Source organism: Sycon ciliatum, chromosome 1 (assembly GCF_964019385.1).
Source record: "Sycon ciliatum chromosome 1, ocSycCili1.1, whole genome shotgun sequence".
Classification (NCBI taxonomy): domain Eukaryota; kingdom Metazoa; phylum Porifera; class Calcarea; order Leucosolenida; family Sycettidae; genus Sycon; species Sycon ciliatum.
The window spans coordinates 15,310,286-15,333,802 of NC_088643.1; the positions used below are offsets into that span (position 1 = coordinate 15,310,286).

The 23,517-nt window shown below is 47.0% G+C and overlaps 2 protein-coding genes across 3 annotated transcripts; one reads left to right on the forward strand and one right to left on the reverse strand.

The window, feature by feature from the left end:
- The first annotated feature begins 6,724 nt into the window (after window positions 1–6,724).
- On the forward strand, window positions 6,725–12,165 carry LOC135814936 (uncharacterized). Of its 2 annotated transcripts, XM_065328139.1 has the most exons (7): window positions 6,725–7,597; window positions 7,774–8,419; window positions 8,612–8,856; window positions 9,064–9,581; window positions 9,771–9,915; window positions 10,076–10,749; window positions 10,926–12,165. In XM_065328139.1, exons 1-7 carry the CDS (start codon window positions 7,171–7,173, stop codon window positions 11,685–11,687), a joined length of 3,417 nt encoding a protein of 1,138 aa, XP_065184211.1. In that variant the 5' UTR covers window positions 6,725–7,170; the 3' UTR covers window positions 11,688–12,165. The 2 variants fall into 2 exon arrangements, with proteins under 2 accessions (XP_065184211.1, XP_065184219.1); XM_065328147.1 differs by lacking the exon at window positions 6,725–7,597 and having other exon boundaries at window positions 8,243–8,419; window positions 8,641–8,856; window positions 10,926–12,157.
- Window positions 12,166–15,967: 3,802 nt separating this feature from the next.
- Window positions 15,968–21,347, reverse strand: LOC135816097 (uncharacterized). Its single transcript, XM_065329506.1, has 7 exons — window positions 20,506–21,347; window positions 19,684–20,329; window positions 19,248–19,492; window positions 18,523–19,040; window positions 18,193–18,337; window positions 17,359–18,032; window positions 15,968–17,182 (listed from the first exon to the last, which is right to left on the reverse strand). Exons 1-7 carry the CDS (start codon window positions 20,930–20,932, stop codon window positions 16,421–16,423), a joined length of 3,417 nt encoding a protein of 1,138 aa, XP_065185578.1. The 5' UTR covers window positions 20,933–21,347; the 3' UTR covers window positions 15,968–16,420.
- Between the last annotated feature and the right edge of the window lie 2,170 nt (window positions 21,348–23,517).

Sequence of the window (23,517 nt, forward strand, 5' to 3'; positions counted from 1 at the left end):
AAGGATTTGGCCGGGTGCGGAAACGGAGCTGATGATATCTTGCTACATGCGGACTCACTGAACCAGCATGATGTGAGGGTTCATGCATTGATGAATCGCTTGCAGCAGGTCAACCTCACAGTCAACCCAGCAAAGTGTGAGTTCGCTAAGAGCTCCATTGAGTTCTTCGGCTTGCAGATATCTGATAAGGGCATACAGCCAACTCCGGAAAGGATACGATCCTTGGCGGAAGCATCCAGGCCGAGCAATGCGTCGGAAGTAAGAAGCTTCCTCGGTACAGCCGGTTTCAGTGCAAAATTCATCCCTGATTTTGCTACAGTTGCTGAGCCACTGCGTCGCCTCACGGTCAAGGGAGCTCAGTTCAAGTGGACTACAGAGCAACAGCAAGCATTCGACCACCTGAAACGACTACTGGTGTCCAGCTCAACACTGGCATACTATGATGCTGAAGCGCCGATCGAGTTAGTGACGGATGCCAGTCCAGTTGGGCTCGGAGCTGTGCTTGTCCAGAAGCAGGATGGTGTTTGGCGGCCAGTTGCGTATGCGAGCAGATCACTGTCAGCGGTAGAGCGGAGGTACTCGCAGACCGAGCGAGAGGCTCTTGGTATTGTCTGGGCGTGTGAACGATTTCACACCTACCTGCTAGGCAGGGAGTTTACACTCGGCACCGACCATAAGCCGCTGGAAGTGATTTATTCGGCAAGATCCAAGCCCAGTGCCAGGATCGAGAGATGGGTCCTGCGCCTACAGCCGTACAGCTATGGAGTCGAGCACATTCCTGGAAAGACGAACATCGCTGACGCTTTATCTCGCCTGCCCGTTGCAGCGGCGGATCCAGGAATCAGCAGTGATGAAGAGTCGGTTAGACTTCTCACTCAGACAGCAGCACCCATCGCTATCGGTATCAAAACGATTGAACGTAGCTCAGCTGAAGATGCAGAGCTATCTGCTGTTCGCAAGTGCCTTCACGACGGATCTTGGGATGGTCTGCCAGCAGCATACCGTCAGGTCCGAGGAGAATTGACTGTTGTTGGCAAGGTGGTGCTCAGAGGTCAACGCATTGTTATCCCTACAGAGTTGCGACACCAGACCGTGCAGTTGGCACATGAGGGCCACCAGGGCATCGTGAAGACGAAAGAGCATCTACGGTCCAAGGTTTGGTGGCCAGGCATGGATAGCGAGGCCGAGAAGCTCTGCAAGTCGTGTCATGCCTGCCAAGTGGTCGCAGCGCCAGCCAATGCATCGCCAGTCAAGTCCACTCCTCTTCCAGATGCGCCGTGGCAGCATTTGGCTGTTGACTTGCTGGGTCCACTACCGTCTGGCGAGCACATAGTGGTGCTTGTGGATTACTACAGTCGATATTTCGAAGTAGATGTGGTCAAGTCAACCTCAGCTGAAGCTGTGATTCCGATGATTAAAGCCCAGTTCAGCCGACACGGTATCCCGACGAGTTTGCGTGTGGATAATGGCCCACGTTTCAACTCGGAAGGGTTTGCGAAGTTTCTACATGAGTGTGGTGTTCAACAGCTTCGTACTACAACACTGTGGCTGAGAGCTAACGGTGAAGTTGAGCGACAAAATCGATCCCTGATGAAAGTGATCCGTGCTGCATATGCGGAAGGAAAGACGTGGAAGTGGGAGGTTCAACGATTCTTGATGGCATACCGCTCAACGCCACATAGCACCACCGGAGTTGCTCTAGCCGAGTTATTGTTTGGGCCCAAAGTGCACTGCAAGTTACCAGCCCTCGGTGAACCAGCGACAAACGAGGCCGTCAGAGATCGTGACAGCGAGCGTAAGCAGAGATTTTTCGTGACTCTGCAGATGACGCCAACCATGCCACCAGCCAGTCAACGCAGATAGGTGACTCAGTACTGCTAAAGCGTTCGGAGACACGGTCGAAGGTCGACACACCATTCCATCACCAACCTCATGTGGTGGTTAGTCGGAATGGGGACCAAGTAGTGGTCCAGGCACCAGATTGGAAGCTTGTGCGGAGGAACGTACAGTTCACCAAACCATTCCGGAAGCAGCATCCAGCTGAACCTAGCCCTGAAGTGCAAGAGGCACCCCAGCATCGTGTGGAGCCCCGCAGGTCAGACAGGTTAAGCGTGAAATGCTAAGGAACCTATCCGGCCCTTGTTCTGTTCTGCATTGACTAGGCTGTGTGACAGTTGTGTTCGACTGGTCGTTCGGCTAACAATGTATGAGCTTGCATGATACTGTATATTTACATATTTTATGACATGGATTGATAGAACGCTTTTGGTTATTCGTCGCGTTTTGGACAGCCTATTTTGGTTTATTTAGTTTGTTGAAATGCTACGTTGAAGTTTGCTGTGGTCAGTATTTCTATGCACTGTAGTTGTAGACTTTCGAGAAAAGGAGGAATGTGATGTTGCAGGCCTCCTGGTTAATATTATTATAGTATTGTACTATTGTTAGGTACCTCCTCCCGTACCTTTTCTAGCTGGCGCCATGGCATGGCCTGCATGCACTTACGTACTCACCTTTTGTCTCCTTTTGTTCCGTTGGCCTGGGTAGCTACTTGCGCGCCCATATTTGCCATAGCTACCCAGGCCCTTTATCTTGCCGTTGAGACTTGATCTCTCTCTCTCTCTCTCTCTCTCTCTCTCTCTCTCTCTCTCTCTTTTCTCACTCTTCAATGTAGTCGTTTCGTTCGTCTTGGTCTCTTGTCTCGTCGTCTACTAGTATAATAAATGTCGTTCCCACTAACCTGTTCCCGTTGTAATGTCTGGATATGTCGTCAGTCGTCCTGTTTCGAACTCAACATTGGCGCCCGATTATTGATCGACCCACGACCCTGAGATCATCCCATGCCCAGTCGTCCTCAACCGCCATTCGTCTCGTCTATGTCAACCTCGTCTCGTCCATGTCAGTCTCGTCTCTCCTACGCCAACCTCGTCTCGTCTCTATCAACCTCGTCTCTCCTACGCCAACCTCGTCTAGTCTCGTTCAATTCAAGCCATGCAGGTCAGCTACCTTTCTCTCTTTCTTTCTTTTGTATCCTTCTTTGTCAAATTTATTTTCGTGAATTTTTTTTGTAGTGTGTGCGCGCGCGTGTGTTAGTAAAACATTACCAAGTTAGGGGTCCGATCATGGTGAGCCACGCTCTAATTTTTGGATGTTTAGCAAAAGTGTAACTAGGCTGTATTAGCCGTGCAAAATACTAGTAATTCATGTTCCTCGTCAAACTCCAATAGTTATTACACACTATAAGTAGTACAGGAATGATCTGTAGTGCATTTAGTACACACTTTCGTGAGATCCGTGCGCGCGTGCAGTATGTGTGTGTGTGTGTGTTTTCTTCTCCTCCAGTTCATTTTTTTTTAAATATTTCCTCTTTTTTTCTCTCCGCGAGGACGCGGGATTTTTTTTCATGGAGGGGTGGTATGTTAGGTACCTCCTCCCGTACCTTTTCTAGCTGGCGCCATGGCATGGCCTGCATGCACTTACGTACTCACCTTTTGTCTCCTTTTGTTCCGTTGGCCTGGGTAGCTACTTGCGCGCCCATATTTGCCATAGCTACCCAGGCCCTTTATCTTGCCGTTGAGACTTGATCTCTCTCTCTCTCTCTCTCTCTCTCTCTCTCTCTCTTTTCTCACTCTTCAATGTAGTCGTTTCGTTCGTCTTGGTCTCTTGTCTCGTCGTCTACTAGTATAATAAATGTCGTTCCCACTAACCTGTTCCCGTTGTAATGTCTGGATATGTCGTCAGTCGTCCTGTTTCGAACTCAACATTGGCGCCCGATTATTGATCGACCCACGACCCTGAGATCATCCCATGCCCAGTCGTCCTCAACCGCCATTCGTCTCGTCTATGTCAACCTCGTCTCGTCCATGTCAGTCTCGTCTCTCCTACGCCAACCTCGTCTCGTCTCTATCAACCTCGTCTCTCCTACGCCAACCTCGTCTAGTCTCGTTCAATTCAAGCCATGCAGGTCAGCTACCTTTCTCTCTTTCTTTCTTTTGTATCCTTCTTTGTCAAATTTATTTTCGTGAATTTTTTTTGTAGTGTGTGCGCGCGCGTGTGTTAGTAAAACATTACCAAGTTAGGGGTCCGATCATGGTGAGCCACGCTCTAATTTTTGGATGTTTAGCAAAAGTGTAACTAGGCTGTATTAGCCGTGCAAAATACTAGTAATTCATGTTCCTCGTCAAACTCCAATAGTTATTACACACTATAAGTAGTACAGGAATGATCTGTAGTGCATTTAGTACACACTTTCGTGAGATCCGTGCGCGCGTGCAGTATGTGTGGGTGTGTGTTTTCTTCTCCTCCAGTTCATTTTTTTTTTAATATTTCCTCTTTTTTCTCTCCGCGAGGACGCGGGATTTTTTTTCATGGAGGGGTGGTATGTTAGGTACCTCCTCCCGTACCTTTTCTAGCTGGCGCCATGGCATGGCCTGCATGCACTTACGTACTCACCTTTTGTCTCCTTTTGTTCCGTTGGCCTGGGTAGCTACTTGCGCGCCCATATTTGCCATAGCTACCCAGGCCCTTTATCTTGCCGTTGAGACTTGATCTCTCCGCTCTCTCTCTCTCTCTCTCTCTCTTTTCTCACTCTTCAATGTAGTCGTTTCGTTCGTCTTGGTCTCTTGTCTCGTCGTCTACTAGTATAATAAATGTCGTTCCCACTAACCTGTTCCCGTTGTAATGTCTGGATATGTCGTCAGTCGTCCTGTTTCGAACTCAACACTATTATAGTATCTTGTACGATATTTATATGTGTATCTGTTTTGTTCCTTTTCTCTGTACTTTATGTTCCTGGTTCTTGGTCTTTAGTTTGGTCTTTCTTAGTGCTTTGGTTTGACCAGTACTGTAATAATAATAATGTCCCAGAACATTACACATGGGTGTGTGTTTTCTCTGTTAGCCTAATTGGTAGGGCACTGTCCCGGATAGACAGGGGTGCTGGGTTTGAATCTCGCCCTTGGATCCTTCCTTTGCAACAGTTACCTCAGCTCAAACACTTAAAAATGTCTCTTTGCTGCATACGCGTCTCCCATCTGCAACACTACATTGATGCTTCCAAGTGCACCCTGGCACATTCAATTATTCTTGACCAGCATCCTGCTCATTTACAGTCCAATAATTGGTTCAATTCAGGTGGCACCACCCGAAGCTGAGTTTGTCTCCCCATAGCTAGGTCTACCCTATTCGTAAATTCCCCTTTCTTTTCCTCCTACTCCACGTGGCTCCAACTGCCTCCCAGTGTTAGACAAGCTCCAGATATGTCCAAATTCCGTACCCTCGTCAGACAGCACTTCAGTATCTCCCAGTAAACAAAATCACAGTCGACACTTCCGCTGCATAGCTCGCTGAGCATCCCATTGCTTTGTAAGTTGCTAATCCCTTCCCACTTTGTGTACGTGCTGTTCATTTTCCTTTTTCTCTTCTTCCGTGGTTGGTCTCACCCTCTCCTCAATTCAATTGGCTGTCTTGACATGCCACGAGGTGCAGAAATAAATAAATAAATCTGCCCTGCTTCACAATCTTCCCACGCAGAAGGGAATGCAGGCATTCAAGGAAGCCGCCTACAAGTCTCTCCGAAGTCGAGACTGACACTCAGCCACAGATGCCCTCTGAACCCTCTCTGCTTGACCCTGGCTACCCCAATTTTACTCCATCACATCCGTCATCTTTCCATTTTCACCCTCTATACAAATGTACACAGACACACACACAGTCTACCGTCTTTCTGACATTGCCACTCCAACTTGACAATAGAAGCTAATTACTCAGCGTTATTTGCAATAATAATTATAGTACGAAGTAGTGGTTGCGACTTCGGCGATGATTTGTAAGAAAGGGATTTGTAAGGGACTTGCAGGTTTGCCGAGTCGAAGATTCGATGGACTTCTCGTGTGCTCTGGATGGCAGTCGTGAGTCAGTCAAGTGTCAAGTAAAGTCGGCGGAATAGCGCGAGCTCCGGTGTGGGGAGCAAACCTTTCTTACAAATCATCGCCGAAGTCGCAACCACTACTTCGTAATAATAATAATAATAATAATAATAATAATAATGTGGAAAGGAAAAGGACATATGGATACGAGTTAAGAGTAACTCTCCATCACTGTAACTGGATACTACCGGTATATACAGTCAGAAAGTGCAATAACTAGAGAACTGAGACATTCGACGTCCTGACACCTAGCTTCAACACATCTCCGCAGCGTTGGGACTATGGCTTTTACTCGTTTTCGTTGCGCGTTTTCGTTGCGCTTGCCTTTCCCTCTTTGGTATTTCCATAACCTTGAACCTTCCAAGTTGGAAGGCTGTCGGTTAGCGCTGCGGAGATGTGTTGAAGCTAGGTGTCAGGACGTCGAATGTCTCAGTTCTCTTGTCAGTTTTGTGCCTAGTTATTGCACTTTCTGACTGCATATAGTATCCAGTTACAGTGATGGAGAGTTACTCTTAACTCGTATCCATATGTCCTTTTCCTTTCCACATTTATTTATGGCTCAACATCCGAGTTTCCAATAATAATAATAATAATACAAATGTACTCCCCCCCCCCCCCCCCTTGTGCGTTCTCTTCCCCACTTTTTGGTGCTGAAGTGTCGCTGAAGGCGAGACCTTAGGTCGCCGGAGATGCTCCAGTTTCACCACCACAGTTGCGTCTGCAGCCACAGTAGTTAGTGCGGGGCGGGTTCTGGTGCACTTTTTGACCTTTGACCTTTGGGCCAAATAAGGCACACTGTGTCGGGCTCGTTTGGTCTGGCTCGGGGACTCCCCCAGGGTTTGACCTTTGACCTTTGGGTTAAATAAGGCACACTGTGTCGGGCGCGCTTGGTCTGGCCCCGGGACTCCCCCAGGGTTCGACCTTTGGCCCTGCCATGCCATAAATGTCATCATGTTCTTTTCCGTGGCGACCGTGCACTTGTGCACGTTCGGTGCATTCGCACCAGGGAGTAGTAAAATACGTACTACTCCCTGATTTGCACATCGTAGATGTGCAGTGAATGACATATTGCGCATGCGCGCATAAGTACGCGGAGCGTGCGACCTTCAGTGGCCCTGCGTGTGGAAAAGACGTATACACCAGGTGTACACGTGTCATTGTAGGGTGATATAGCCGACCTCATATACGCTGTACGGGGAGATTATTTCCTCAGTATGTTGTAGGCAGTGCTGGAGGTGACGTGACGATGGCGGAGCCAAGTGCAAAACGATCTAGGCAGCCCAGACAGCCCACCTCGAGTGCCGTGCGTGGGTTTTTGAAAAAGTTTTCTTTGCCAGGTTCAGGCACTGATCCTCTCGTCTTTTTCAGCAGCCATCATGACGAGCTCCGACAGGTTCTGCTCGAGGAGCTTCAGTCTCACCCTTTCAAGGTGGTTTTAGTTTTGAGGGTGGAGATGACACGAGAGTCGGCCACGGGTAGTACGTCTGCCGTCCCGTTTTTTAGAAGTAGACCGGCTCGGATCCTCAGCGAAGGGGACATTGATAGTGCAGTCAAGACGATGGTGGCGAGGATCACTGGTCTTATTGATAAGTGGATGCAGAACGGATCCAACTGGACCGTTTCTCGAGTGAGACAGCTGGATGTGTCGACAGCAAAGTACACTCCTCTTCGAGGTGAGTTTCTGTTCATCCGGCAGTGTTTGTTCGAAGCCTGTCGAATTTCTTGTGGAAAGTTGTAGATGTATGTTTTGTACCAGATGTACAGTTTTTCGTGATTGTCGAGAGGGTGTAGTTGTGATGTGGTGTTACTCTGAGCAAAGCCTTCGTTGTATTTTTGTGGTGTTCTGTAGGTGGTGCAGCTGCTATCCCGCCGAAATTAGAAAAAAAGAAGGCCATCATTAACGTAAAGAACAACGATGACAGGTGTTTGATGTGGGCGTTGTTGTCAGCGCTGCACCCCGTCGAACAGAATGCTGAGCGTGCATCCAAGTACACCCAGTATGTTGATGAGCTGCGGTTCGATGGTGTGATGTTCCCTGCAACGCTCCGTGATGTACCCAAAGTGGAGTTACAGAATGGTCTTGCAATCAATGTGTTTGGCTACGAGGGGAATCTGTACCCACTCTATCTCAGCGAGCGACAGGAGACTCCAATCAACCTCCTTCTTCATGACAACCACTTCACATGGATAAAAAACTTCAGTCGTGCATGTGAGAATAAGAACAAGCGGGCAACACACTACTGCTTGCGATGCCTCTCCGCACACAAAACAGCAGACTCCCTGCAGCATCACAGCGAGAGATGTCAGGTGATGAAGCCCGTGCCAGTCGTCATGCCCACAGCAAAGGACAGAATCCTCAAATATACAAATTTGAAGCACAGGATGGTGGCTCCATACATCATTTACGCTGATACGGAGGCCATCATTGAGCCGATGGAGGAACAGCATGGCAGCAGCACTGTACGCACAGCCCGTCATGTACCATGCAGCATCAGGTATGTTTTGTTGTTGGTGTTGTTTTTGACTAATGTTTGCTGTACTCATGCCTGCACAGTGCTTCCTGTTATTCCTTCTTGTCTTGTTCTCCCCTAATTGTGTTCGTGTTGTAGTATGTGCATTTTGTGTGATTCCATTTTTTTTTTTAAATCACTCATTCTTACTTTCCTTCTTCTTTTATGCTCTTGTAGATATGCTGCCATCCGATCCAACGGTGAAGTCCGTGGCGAGTTTGACGACTGCAGTGAGAATGCCATTCACAACTTTTTCGACAGTCTCAAAGAGTTGGAAGGCAGTATCCAGGAGGATTTGGCTGATATCAAGCCAATTCGCATGACGGCAGAACTGGAGCTTGAGTTTCAGAACGCAGTCAACTGCTGGATATGTGATGAAGTACTTGGAGAAGATCGTGTTCGTGATCATGATCATCTCACTGGTAAGTATTATAATTTTTTGTTTATTTTTGTTGTTTTGCAGTTGTGTGTAGATATGCGCATGATGTGTATAGTGCATTTTCATGTCTTTGTAGCTGTTTGCATCTGTGTTTTATCATGGTGTATTGAATTGTATTGTCTGTGGTATCACCTTCACTGTAGATGTTTACCATGTTTGTGTATTCCCCTCTTTCTGAATATCTGCACAGGCAACTACCGCGGTGCTGCACACTACCAGTGTAATATTCAGCTAAGTATCTACCCAGATCGCCAGATCATTCCGGTTGTGTTTCACAACCTGAAAGGGTACGATGCTCACCACCTCATCGCCCACATTGGTATGACCGAGGTTGAAGAGGTGGAGTACGAGGACTCTAACCAGCGTAAGCGGATTAAGAAGGTTGGTGAGATCAGTGTCATCGCCAACAACATGGAGAAATATATTTCATTCAAGTGGCGTCAGTACCGCTTCATCGACTCCATGGCCTTCTTGAACTCCTCTCTTGACTCGTTGGTGAGCAACACCCCGGAAGATGCGCTCAAGCTTACTCGTACATTGGCCCATCATGACCTTCTCCTGCGTAAGGGTGTCTACCCCTACGAGTACATGGACTCCTTTGCTCGGTTTGATGAGACACAGCTGCCACCTAAATCAGCATTTGAGTCTAGTTTGACTGGAGAAGGTATCAGTGATGCCGACTATGCCCATGCTCAGAACGTATGGCAGGTAAGCAGCTTGTGCCTTCTGTATTGTGCTCTACTTATGACTTTGAATGCTGTTGTGATGTGCTCTACTCATTTTTTTGTACTCATTGCTCTCTATCAGTGGATGCTTGTGTGCATGTGTGTATGGATGCTTGCGTGTGTGTGTGTGTGTGTGTGTGTGTGCGTTGTTGTTTTGTTTTTCGTTTTGCAGACATTTGAGTGCAGTACAATGGAGACCTATCATGACCTCTATTTGCAAACAGATGTCTATCTTCTAGCAGATGTCTTTGAGCATTTCCGCAAGACGGCATACAAGACGTATGGGTTGGATCCAGCCCATTACCTTACTCTCCCAGGTATGTTCATCAGTCTTTGTTGTTGTCCAATGTATTCTCTCCTTTAGATGGTGTTCTCTGTTAGTATTCTTGTGCTTTCTTGTCGGTGTATTTATATACTTTTTGCATGGTGTATTGACTTTCGTGTTTGTGTTCTGGTGTGTTGTATGGTGTTATGTAGGATATGCATGGGATGCTCTACTACGGTTCACCCAGATTGAACTGCAGCTGCTCACGGATGTAGACATGCATCTGTTTGTCGAAGCCGGTCTACGTGGGGGCATCTCAATGGCGTCGCAGCGGTACGGCAAGGCCAACAACCCAACGATGGATCAGTACAATTCTGCCGAGCCCACATCATACCTGCTATACCTTGATGCCAACAACCTGTATGGCTGGGCTATGTGCCAGAGTATGCCGACATCCGAGTTTGCCTGGTGTGACAAGAACCTGTCCGAGATACTGGCACACCCTGTAGATTCGAGCACTGGGTTCATTGTGGAGTGTGATCTTGAGGTACCCTCTTCGCTGCACCACTACTTCAATGATTATCCACTCGCACCGGAAGTGATGAGAACATTCTCAGATAAGCTATCACCATACCAACAAGCACTTGTGGAGGAGCTCAAAGTGTCAGCCGTAGATGGAGTCAAGTTGACACCCAGTCTCCTACCCAAGTCCAAGTATGTGTTACACTACCGTACACTGCAGCTGTATTCGCGTCTGGGCATGGTGGTGACCGCTGTTCACAAGGTGTTGGGATTTCAGCAGAGTGCCTGGATGGCTCCCTACATCAATCTGAACACTGCACTTCGCACGAGGGCTACAACCGACTTTGAGAAGAGCTTTTACAAGGTAAATGCAACCGTTGTGTGCAGTCTTGTATGTTGTTGTTGTTGTTGTTGTTGTTGTTTTTGTCGCATGTATGGTGCAAGTGTGACGTGGAGTATGCTAATTGAAAAATATGCTGATGTGAAGGAATGGCATGATATGATTCTCATGTGTCATGTTTGCCTGTTTGTGTGCTGCAGCTGATGAACAACTCAGTCTTTGGCAAGACGATGGAGAACGTTCGTAATCGAATACGCATCGATCTCTTGCGAGAAGAAAGTGAGGAGCAGGTACTGAGGGCAGTGAGCAAGCCTACATATGTGCGGCACGACATTTTCCCGAACGGGCTTGTCGGAATAGAAAAGCAGCACACTGAGATCAAGCTCAACAAGCCGGTCTATGTGGGTATGTCGATACTAGACCTGTCAAAGGTACACATGTACTCCTTCTACTACGATGTGCTGAAGGAGCAGTATGGTAGCAGAATCCGGCTGTTGTACACCGACACCGACTCTGTTATTGTGCACATCACCACCGGTGATGTTTATGCAGAGATGGATCTGTCTCTGTATGACACCAGCAACTTTCCCACTGACCATCCTCAGTACACTTCTGCCAATAAGAAAGTGGTTGGCAAATTCAAAGATGAGCTTGGTGGGAAATCCATGGTGGAGTTTGTAGGTCTAAGATCGAAGATGTACTCCTACATCGGACAGGAATCGGCCAAACGGGCCAAGGGTGTGCGAAAGGCAGTCCTGGCAAATACCATCACCCACAAGGACTATGTAGATGCACTGCTCAGTCATCGTGTGTCTTCCAGGCCTATGACGGGTCTCCGATCACATTGCCACACAGTGTATGAGGAGGTAACCACCAAGGTGGCATTGTCTCCATTCGACTGCAAGCGGTACATACTGGATGATGGTATGGCCACACTTGCATATGGTCACAAGGACATTTAATGGACAGGACCCCACATTGAACATGTTTCATCATTTTCATACAAAAACTCCCCGCCGTTCTTCTGTCATTAATTCCTCCTATCTTGGCGTGTCGGGCCGGCTCCAACAATATACATTTTTTGTTAAATATTTCAGGCTTGTGCCTCAATCATATTGCAGGATATAGTGCATCGTGCGGTATAATAATCTTCATTGTATCATCAAATATTACCCTACACACTTTGGTTTGCAGTGTGTGCACAGCATAGTCCATATATCATCAAATTGATCAAGTTCAGTATCTGCGGGCATACATTTCCCCAGCTTGAGAAAATGCTTATATACTTGCGTAAATTTATGCTCACAATGATTACATTAAAATGAGATTAACTCTGCCACACATTATATTACCAGACACTGTTGTTGTTGTTGTCGTCGTCGTTGTTGTTGTTGTTGTTGTTGTTGTTGTTGGTTGTTGTTGGCTGTTGTTGGCTGTTGTTGGCTGTTGTCGGTTGTTGTTGGTTGTTGTTGTTGGTTGTTGTTGTTGGTTGTTGTTGTTGGTTGTTGTTGTTGGTTGTTGTTGTTGGTTGTTGTTGGTTGTTGTTGGTTGTTGTTGGTTGTTGTTGGTTGTTGTCGGTTGTTGTCGGTTGTTGTCAGTTGTTGTCGGTTGTTGATTGTTGTTGGTGGTTGTTGTTGGTTGTTGTTGTTGGTTGTTGTTGGTTGTTGTTGGTTGTTGTTGGCTGTTGTCGGTTGTTGTCGGTTGTTGTTGGTTGTTGTTGGCTGTTGTTGTTGGTTGTTGTCGGTTGTTGTTGTTGGTTGTTGTTGTTGGTTGTTGTTGTTGGTTGTTGTTGGTTGTTGTTGGTTGTTGTTGTTTGTTGTTGGTTGTTGTTGGTTGTTGTTGGTTGTTGTTGGTTGTTGTTGGTTGTTGTTGGTTGTTGTTGGTTGTTGTTGGTTGTTGTTGGTTGTTGTTGGTTGTTGTTGGTTGTTGTTGGTTGTTGTTGTTTGTTGTCCCATGGGACAATGAAACTACAAAGGAAAGTGGCTACTGACGAGGCACCTGTGACCACGCCAATGCCTGAAACTGATGAAGCTGAGGAACGGAGGATCCTTGAGTTGGCCCTTAGCCGACTTGAGCGTGATTAACGCAGTGTTTACACTCTCCTCAGCAAATCCCATCAAATCGGAGCACATGTTGACGGGAGCTTAGAGTTGGCACTGCTCAGTAATGGCAAAATAATTTAAATGGCCGCCAAGACCTTGCTCAATAGGCGGAAGAGTCACCTGTATGCAATACGTTGTATATGTCGTGTGTGTGTATTGTATATGCATTGGGCTCGAGTAACTCAACAGCATTCGCTCAGTAACACTCAACACTCCCACCATCAAATGGGAATACACGTGTTGAAGCAAGCTTAGAATGAGCGTTACTTGGTAATAACAGAATGAACCCGATGACCTACATGTACGTAAACAGGTGGCTAAATCACTGGTACACAAATGCATTCGGCATGAGATAAGCATTAACTCACTCATCAACTGTAATATGTTCCATGCGGTCGCCAGGTGTGTGTCTCTGCTAGGTAAATGGACGGGATAAGGTATTATGTTCAGTTCATGTTCGAGTCCGTTGTAGTTTTGACAGAGATCGAGATGTCACGCTGGCTGCTGAATTGGATGACGGCAACGCAACCCAATAGTGGTCAGGAAGTTGGTCCACGAGCTGCTGTTGTCCAACGGAAAGATGATACTAGTGATAGTGACGAAGATGAACGCAGAAGAAAGTGTTAAATTTGTTCTCAGGAAGAGGAAGAGAGTGACGATATCATCCTTGCTCCTACCTGTCATGTTGAATCCAGGATTTCTGGGTTTTGTAGGATCGTTGCCACGCAAGCGTCGGTTCTGGTCGGCTCATGCTGATGGCGACGATGATGGTGTTTGGGAAAAAGAGATCTTGGGGATATGGAGTAGACTTGGACAAGACTTCCAAGGTGTCGAAGATGAGAGGTTCATCGAAAAGTTTCGAGTGACCAAATGCACATTTCTGGCTGTGCACGATTTGGTCAAAGATACCATTGATTGTCAGACGACGCACTTGCGCAAGTGATCTCTGGGAAAAAACGTCTTGCAATATTCCTCCAATGGATGGCTCATGCCGAGGAATTCCAGCAGTTGGCAAAAGAGTATCGCATTGATACTTCTACAGTCCATAGCATCGTGCAAGCGTGTGTATCTACATTCCGGCAACTTGCCCCTAAGTTCATTGTCTTTCCCCAAGACCAGCTCAATGTAGCTGACGTTGTCTCCGGCTTTAAATCTCTGTGCCACCTACCTGGCTGTGCTGGTGCCATTGACGGCACTTTCATGATTTTCATGTTTCATGAAAATCATGAAAGTGCCGTCAATGGCACCAGCACAGCCAGGTAGGTGGCACAGAGATTTAAAGCCGGAGACAACGTCAGCTACATTGAGCTGGTCTTGGGGAAAGACAATGAACTTAGGGGCAAGTTGCCGGAATGTAGATACACACGCTTCCACGATGCTATGGACTGTAGAAGTATCAATGCGATACTCTTTTGCCAACTGCTGGAATTCCTCGGCATGAGCCATCCATTGGAGGAATATTGCAAGACGTTTTTTCCCAGAGATCACTTGCGCAAGTGCGTCGTCTGACAATCAATGGTATCTTTGACCAAATCGTGCACAGCCAGAAATGTGCATTTGGTCACTCGAAACTTTTCGATGAACCTCTCATCTTCGACACCTTGGAAGTCTTGTCCAAGTCTACTCCATATCCCCAAGATCTCTTTTTCCCAAACACCATCATCGTCGCCATCAGCATGAGCCGACCAGAACCGACGCTTGCGTGGCAACGATCCTACAAAACCCAGAAATCCTGGATTCAACATGACAGGTAGGAGCAAGGATGATATCGTCACTCTCTTCCTCTTCCTGAGAACAAATTTAACACTTTCTTCTGCGTTCATCTTCGTCACTATCACTAGTATCATCTTTCCGTTGGACAACAGCAGCTCGTGGACCAACTTCCTGACCACTATTGGGTTGCGTTGCCGTCATCCAATTCAGCAGCCAGCGTGACATCTCGATCTCTGTCAAAACTACAACGGACTCGAACATGAACTGAACATAATACCTTATCCCGTCCATTTACCTAGCAGAGACACACACCTGGCGACCGCATGGAACATATTACAGTTGATGAGTGAGTTAATGCTTATCTCATGCCGAATGCATTTGTGTACCAGTGATTTAGCCACCTGTTTACGTACATGTAGGTCATCGGGTTCATTCTGTTATTACCAAGTAACGCTCATTCTAAGCTTGCTTCAACACGTGTATTCCCATTTGATGGTGGGAGTGTTGAGTGTTACTGAGCGAATGCTGTTGAGTTACTCGAGCCCAATGCATATACAATACACACACACACGACATATACAACGTATTGCATACAGGTGACTCTTCCGCCTATTGAGCAAGGTCTTGGCGGCCATTTAAATTATTTTGCCATTACTGAGCAGTGCCAACTCTAAGCTCCCGTCAACATGTGCTCCGATTTGATGGGATTTGCTGAGGAGAGTGTAAACACTGCGTTAATCACGCTCAAGTCGGCTAAGGGCCAACTCAAGGATCCTCCGTTCCTCAGCTTCATCAGTTTCAGGCATTGGCGTGGTCACAGGTGCCTCGTCAGTAGCCACTTTCCTTTGTAGTTTCATTGTCCCATGGGACAACAAACAACAACAACCAACAACAACCAACAACAACCAACAACAACCAACAACAACCAACAACAACCAACAACAACCAACAACAACCAACAACAACCAACAACAACCAACAACAACCAACAACAACCAACAACAACCAACAACAACCAACAACAACCAACAACAAACAACAACAACCAACAACAACCAACAACAACCAACAACAACAACCAACAACAACAACCGACAACAACCAACAACCAACAACAACAGCCAACAACAACCAACAACAACCGACAACAACCGACAACAGCCAACAACAACCAACAACAACCAACAACAACCAACAACAACAACCAACAACAACCACCAACAACAATCAACAACCGACAACAACTGACAACAACCGACAACAACCGACAACAACCAACAACAACCAACAACAACCAACAACAACCAACAACAACCAACAACAACCAACAACAACAACAACCAACAACAACAACCAACAACAACAACCAACAACAACAACCAACAACAACCGACAACAGCCAACAACAGCCAACAACAGCCAACAACAACCAACAACAACAACAACAACAACAACAACAACGACGACGACAACAACAACAACAGTGTCTGGTAATATAATGTGTGGCAGAGTTAATCTCATTTTAATGTAATCATTGTGAGCATAAATTTACGCAAGTATATAAGCATTTTCTCAAGCTGGGGAAATGTATGCCCGCAGATACTGAACTTGATCAATTTGATGATATATGGACTATGCTGTGCACACACTGCAAACCAAAGTGTGTAGGGTAATATTTGATGATACAATGAAGATTATTATACCGCACGATGCACTATATCCTGCAATATGATTGAGGCACAAGCCTGAAATATTTAACAAAAAATGTATATTGTTGGAGCCGGCCCGACACGCCAAGATAGGAGGAATTAATGACAGAAGAACGGCGGGGAGTTTTTGTATGAAAATGATGAAACATGTTCAATGTGGGGTCCTGTCCATTAAATGTCCTTGTGACCATATGCAAGTGTGGCCATACCATCATCCAGTATGTACCGCTTGCAGTCGAATGGAGACAATGCCACCTTGGTGGTTACCTCCTCATACACTGTGTGGCAATGTGATCGGAGACCCGTCATAGGCCTGGAAGACACACGATGACTGAGCAGTGCATCTACATAGTCCTTGTGGGTGATGGTATTTGCCAGGACTGCCTTTCGCACACCCTTGGCCCGTTTGGCCGATTCCTGTCCGATGTAGGAGTACATCTTCGATCTTAGACCTACAAACTCCACCATGGATTTCCCACCAAGCTCATCTTTGAATTTGCCAACCACTTTCTTATTGGCAGAAGTGTACTGAGGATGGTCAGTGGGAAAGTTGCTGGTGTCATACAGAGACAGATCCATCTCTGCATAAACATCACCGGTGGTGATGTGCACAATAACAGAGTTGGTGTCGGTGTACAACAGCCGGATTCTGCTACCATACTGCTCCTTCAGCACATCGTAGTAGAAGGAGTACATGTGTACCTTTGACAGGTCTAGTATCGACATACCCACATAGACCGGCTTGTTGAGCTTGATCTCAGTGTGCTGCTTTTCTATTCCGACAAGCCCGTTCGGGAAAATGTCGTGCCGCACATATGTAGGCTTGCTCACTGCCCTCAGTACCTGCTCCTCACTTTCTTCTCGCAAGAGATCGATGCGTATTCGATTACGAACGTTCTCCATCGTCTTGCCAAAGACTGAGTTGTTCATCAGCTGCAGCACACAAACAGGCAAACATGACACATGAGAATCATATCATGCCATTCCTTCACATCAGCATATTTTTCAATTAGCATACTCCACGTCACACTTGCACCATACATGCGACAAAAACAACAACAACAACAACAACAACAACATACAAGACTGCACACAACGGTTGCATTTACCTTGTAAAAGCTCTTCTCAAAGTCGGTTGTAGCCCTCGTGCGAAGTGCAGTGTTCAGATTGATGTAGGGAGCCATCCAGGCACTCTGCTGAAATCCCAACACCTTGTGAACAGCGGTCACCACCATGCCCAGACGCGAATACAGCTGCAGTGTACGGTAGTGTAACACATACTTGGACTTGGGTAGGAGACTGGGTGTCAACTTGACTCCATCTACGGCTGACACTTTGAGCTCCTCCACAAGTGCTTGTTGGTATGGTGATAGCTTATCTGAGAATGTTCTCATCACTTCCGGTGCGAGTGGATAATCATTGAAGTAGTGGTGCAGCGAAGAGGGTACCTCAAGATCACACTCCACAATGAACCCAGTGCTCGAATCTACAGGGTGTGCCAGTATCTCGGACAGGTTCTTGTCACACCAGGCAAACTCGGATGTCGGCATACTCTGGCACATAGCCCAGCCATACAGGTTGTTGGCATCAAGGTATAGCAGGTATGATGTGGGCTCGGCAGAATTGTACTGATCCATCGTTGGGTTGTTGGCCTTGCCGTACCGCTGCGACGCCATTGAGATGCCCCCACGTAGACCGGCTTCGACAAACAGATGCATGTCTACATCCGTGAGCAGCTGCAGTTCAATCTGGGTGAACCGTAGTAGAGCATCCCATGCATATCCTACATAACACCATACAACACACCAGAACACAAACACGAAAGTCAATACACCATGCAAAAAGTATATAAATACACCGACAAGAAAGCACAAGAATACTAACAGAGAACACCATCTAAAGGAGAGAATACATTGGACAACAACAAAGACTGATGAACATACCTGGGAGAGTAAGGTAATGGGCTGGATCCAACCCATACGTCTTGTATGCCGTCTTGCGGAAATGCTCAAAGACATCTGCTAGAAGATAGACATCTGTTTGCAAATAGAGGTCATGATAGGTCTCCATTGTACTGCACTCAAATGTCTGCAAAACGAAAAACAAAACAACAACGCACACACACACACACACACACACGCAAGCATCCATACACACATGCACACAAGCATCCACAGATAGAGAGCAATGAGTACAAAAAAATGAGTAGAGCACATCACAACAGCATTCAAAATCATAAGTAGAGCACAATACAGAAGGCACAAGCTGCTTACCTGCCATACGTTCTGAGCATGGGCATAGTCGGCATCACTGATACCTTCTCCAGTCAAACTAGACTCAAATGCTGATTTAGGTGGCAGCTGTGTCTCATCAAACCGAGCAAAGGAGTCCATGTACTCGTAGGGGTAGACACCCTTACGCAGGAGAAGGTCATGATGGGCCAATGTACGAGTAAGCTTGAGCGCATCTTCCGGGGTGTTGCTCACCAACGAGTCAAGAGAGGAGTTCAAGAAGGCCATGGAGTCGATGAAGCGGTACTGACGCCACTTGAATGAAATATATTTCTCCATGTTGTTGGCGATGACACTGATCTCACCAACCTTCTTAATCCGCTTACGCTGGTTAGAGTCCTCGTACTCCACCTCTTCAACCTCGGTCATACCAATGTGGGCGATGAGGTGGTGAGCATCGTACCCTTTCAGGTTGTGAAACACAACCGGAATGATCTGGCGATCTGGGTAGATACTTAGCTGAATATTACACTGGTAGTGTGCAGCACCGCGGTAGTTGCCTGTGCAGATATTCAGAAAGAGGGGAATACACAAACATGGTAAACATCTACAGTGAAGGTGATACCACAGACAATACAATTCAATACACCATGATAAAACACAGATGCAAACAGCTACAAAGACATGAAAATGCACTATACACATCATGCGCATATCTACACACAACTGCAAAACAACAAAAATAAACAAAAAATTATAATACTTACCAGTGAGATGATCATGATCACGAACACGATCTTCTCCAAGTACTTCATCACATATCCAGCAGTTGACTGCATTCTGAAACTCAAGCTCCAGTTCTGCCGTCATGCGAATTGGCTTGATATCAGCCAAATCCTCCTGGATACTGCCTTCCAACTCTTTGAGACTGTCGAAAAAGTTGTGAATGGCATTCTCACTGCAGTCGTCAAACTCGCCACGGACTTCACCGTTGGATCGGATGGCAGCATATCTACAAGAGCATAAAAGAAGAAGGAAAGTAAGAATGAGTGATTTAAAAAAAAAATGGAATCACACAAAATGCACATACTACAACACGAACACAATTAGGGGAGAACAAGACAAGAAGGAATAACAGGAAGCACTGTGCAGGCATGAGTACAGCAAACATTAGTCAAAAACAACACCAACAACAAAACATACCTGATGCTGCATGGTACATGACGGGCTGTGCGTACAGTGCTGCTGCCATGCTGTTCCTCCATCGGCTCAATGATGGCCTCCGTATCAGCGTAAATGATGTATGGAGCCACCATCCTGTGCTTCAAATTTGTATATTTGAGGATTCTGTCCTTTGCTGTGGGCATGACGACTGGCACGGGCTTCATCACCTGACATCTCTCGCTGTGATGCTGCAGGGAGTCTGCTGTTTTGTGTGCGGAGAGGCATCGCAAGCAGTAGTGTGTTGCCCGCTTGTTCTTATTCTCACATGCACGACTGAAGTTTTTTATCCATGTGAAGTGGTTGTCATGAAGAAGGAGGTTGATTGGAGTCTCCTGTCGCTCGCTGAGATAGAGTGGGTACAGATTCCCCTCGTAGCCAAACACATTGATTGCAAGACCATTCTGTAACTCCACTTTGGGTACATCACGGAGCGTTGCAGGGAACATCACACCATCGAACCGCAGCTCATCAACATACTGGGTGTACTTGGATGCACGCTCAGCATTCTGTTCGACGGGGTGCAGCGCTGACAACAACGCCCACATCAAACACCTGTCATCGTTGTTCTTTACGTTAATGATGGCCTTCTTTTTTTCTAATTTCGGCGGGATAGCAGCTGCACCACCTACAGAACACCACAAAAATACAACGAAGGCTTTGCTCAGAGTAACACCACATCACAACTACACCCTCTCGACAATCACGAAAAACTGTACATCTGGTACAAAACATACATCTACAACTTTCCACAAGAAATTCGACAGGCTTCGAACAAACACTGCCGGATGAACAGAAACTCACCTCGAAGAGGAGTGTACTTTGCTGTCGACACATCCAGCTGTCTCACTCGAGAAACGGTCCAGTTGGATCCGTTCTGCATCCACTTATCAATAAGACCAGTGATCCTCGCCACCATCGTCTTGACTGCACTATCAATGTCCCCTTCGCTGAGGATCCGAGCCGGTCTACTTCTAAAAAACGGGACGGCAGACGTACTACCCGTGGCCGACTCTCGTGTCATCTCCACCCTCAAAACTAAAACCACCTTGAAAGGGTGAGACTGAAGCTCCTCGAGCAGAACCTGTCGGAGCTCGTCATGATGGCTGCTGAAAAAGACGAGAGGATCAGTGCCTGAACCTGGCAAAGAAAACTTTTTCAAAAACCCACGCACGGCACTCGAGGTGGGCTGTCTGGGCTGCCTAGATCGTTTTGCACTTGGCTCCGCCATCGTCACGTCACCTCCAGCACTGCCTACAACATACTGAGGAAATAATCTCCCCGTACAGCGTATATGAGGTCGGCTATATCACCCTACAATGACACGTGTACACCTGGTGTATACGTCTTTTCCACACGCAGGGCCACTGAAGGTCGCACGCTCCGCGTACTTATGCGCGCATGCGCAATATGTCATTCACTGCACATCTACGATGTGCAAATCAGGGAGTAGTACGTATTTTACTACTCCCTGGTGCGAATGCACCGAACGTGCACAAGTGCACGGTCGCCACGGAAAAGAACATGATGACATTTATGGCATGGCAGGGCCAAAGGTCGAACCCTGGGGGAGTCCCGGGGCCAGACCAAGCGCGCCCGACACAGTGTGCCTTATTTAACCCAAAGGTCAAAGGTCAAACCCTGGGGGAGTCCCCGAGCCAGACCAAACGAGCCCGACACAGTGTGCCTTATTTGGCCCAAAGGTCAAAGGTCAAAATGTGCACCAGAACCCGCCCCGCACTAACTACTAGCCACCTCTATCATGCAGTATTCTGTTCTTGAGGTCCGTGGTTTCTCGTACAAAACGCAAACTACAGTCCATTCATAAAAAGATGGACTTCTAGCTTTTGGCCATAAATGGATCAAACTTTGAGTTTTTTCCGGAATCCCCTTTGGAACCCTCTTCCAATGGTTGCTGAAGCCTATTTCTCCAAAGAGGAAGCCCTACCACGAATAGGATTTCGGCCAGGTTTTGCCCCAAAGCACTGGATTGGGAAAAACCACCAAAATCCAGGCCGTTTGACATCGCCTACAACAGTGCGCTGCGTGGTTCAAACCCCAGTTCAGGTACCCTTTTTGGACCCTTTTCAATTTTCAAATTTTGCATCCCTGCACGGTGTTTGATAAAATCGCGAACAAATCGCCACATACTGGAGCTCACCAGGGCCAGGGCATATCTTATTCTGAAAGGACTGTAACAGTTATTCACCAAATTCTCGGCCATGGCCGATCTTCTATTGACGGTGAAAACTATTTTGACTTAAGTATAACTAGCGATGCTACTCAAAGTAATAATACTGTGGATAACTTTGTATAGCTTGAACAAGTGAAAAAAGTCAATAAGAGACTCAACGGTCATAAACGTTCAGGGAAATTCCCTAAACTACAGTCAGTTCAACAAACAACCTTGATCCAGCATTGGATTGTTCAAACTGTTGCAAAAGAAGGGTCCACAAGCGGGATTCGAACCCAGCATCCCTGTCTTTCCGGGACAGTGCCCCACCCATTAGGTGCCAAGTGCCTATGAACAGATCTTGCATTGACTCCGTCTCAGTTAGCGTTAAAGACTCTGTGACTTGGACTCATGTGCTTGTTGGATTGAGTAGAATTTGTAGATGTGTTCCAACAGAGACTTTGGCTAGGCATGTTGGCATGTTTGGAATACTGGGCTACAGTAGCAGCACTCTTGAGCAAGTGGAAATCATTTCCCTTTTCGGGATTTCTGAATCACACACATGTGTTCTTTGGCCGAGTCATTGACGAGGGCTGGCAATGTATATTATAATTTCTTCGTGATATTCCTGATGATGTGCTCTCCTTGAAGCAGACACATGGATCCACTGCATTCTCGATGGCAATGATGCAGCAACAACAGCAGCTGAGGCAACAACAGCAGCAGCTAGTACAACAGGAAAAGCCGCATCAACCTCCCCTACGGACGGCAACGACTGGCAGCAGTCTACACCAGTATGGTAACACGCCAACAGCATCCTCCCTCAGTGGACCGAGTGGCACAGCGGTATACGCTGATATGAGCTCTCCGTACTATCGCCCTGGCAACAGACTTGGGCAGCATGGTCACACATCTTACTCTGGATCTTCGGTGAAGGCACTGCCGGGACATCAGAGCAGTGTGAGTATACAGACACACACACGCACGGACACACAGACACACACCACACACATACACACACACGCACTACGTCAGTCGCAAGAAGGGAAGACATGGTTTGAAGAGTTTAAAAATGTTCATGTTGTCACCATGGAGAAAGCAATTTGCGTCACAATGTGCTTCAGTATGACGATGAGCTCCTTAATTAAGGTGGTTGCGTCAATTCTGTGGCTACATCTGCATGTCGCACCGGTCTTCTCACAGGTGGTAAAGTGTGGGCTACAAGTACAACACTTCTTTGTGTGGACCCAGAAATCCTTTCATGGAACGTTTTTCTGGCAAACAGAACAACAGACCAACGAGAACACCTGGTCTTGTCTGACAAAAGGCTGGTCTCGAGAAGACCACAGGAAGCCTGATCATTGCAGAAGAAGACAATGCCTTGGCTTCCTATCTGCTCCATGCCCAAATCTTTCATCAGGGCAGATGCCCGCTGTGTAGGATGTGTGGGAAGGCGGGCGAGTTGGTTGCGTTATCCAGTGCCATTGTTCAAAGCTCGCTGGATGGGATTACTTGGAGCGTCACACGGCTGGCCTCTTTGGTCCACTGGTTGCTTCCATTGTGTCCATGGGATACCATGTGAAGACAAGTACTACAAGCACCACTGTGATCCAGTGATAGAGCATACCAAAACCAGTAATGTT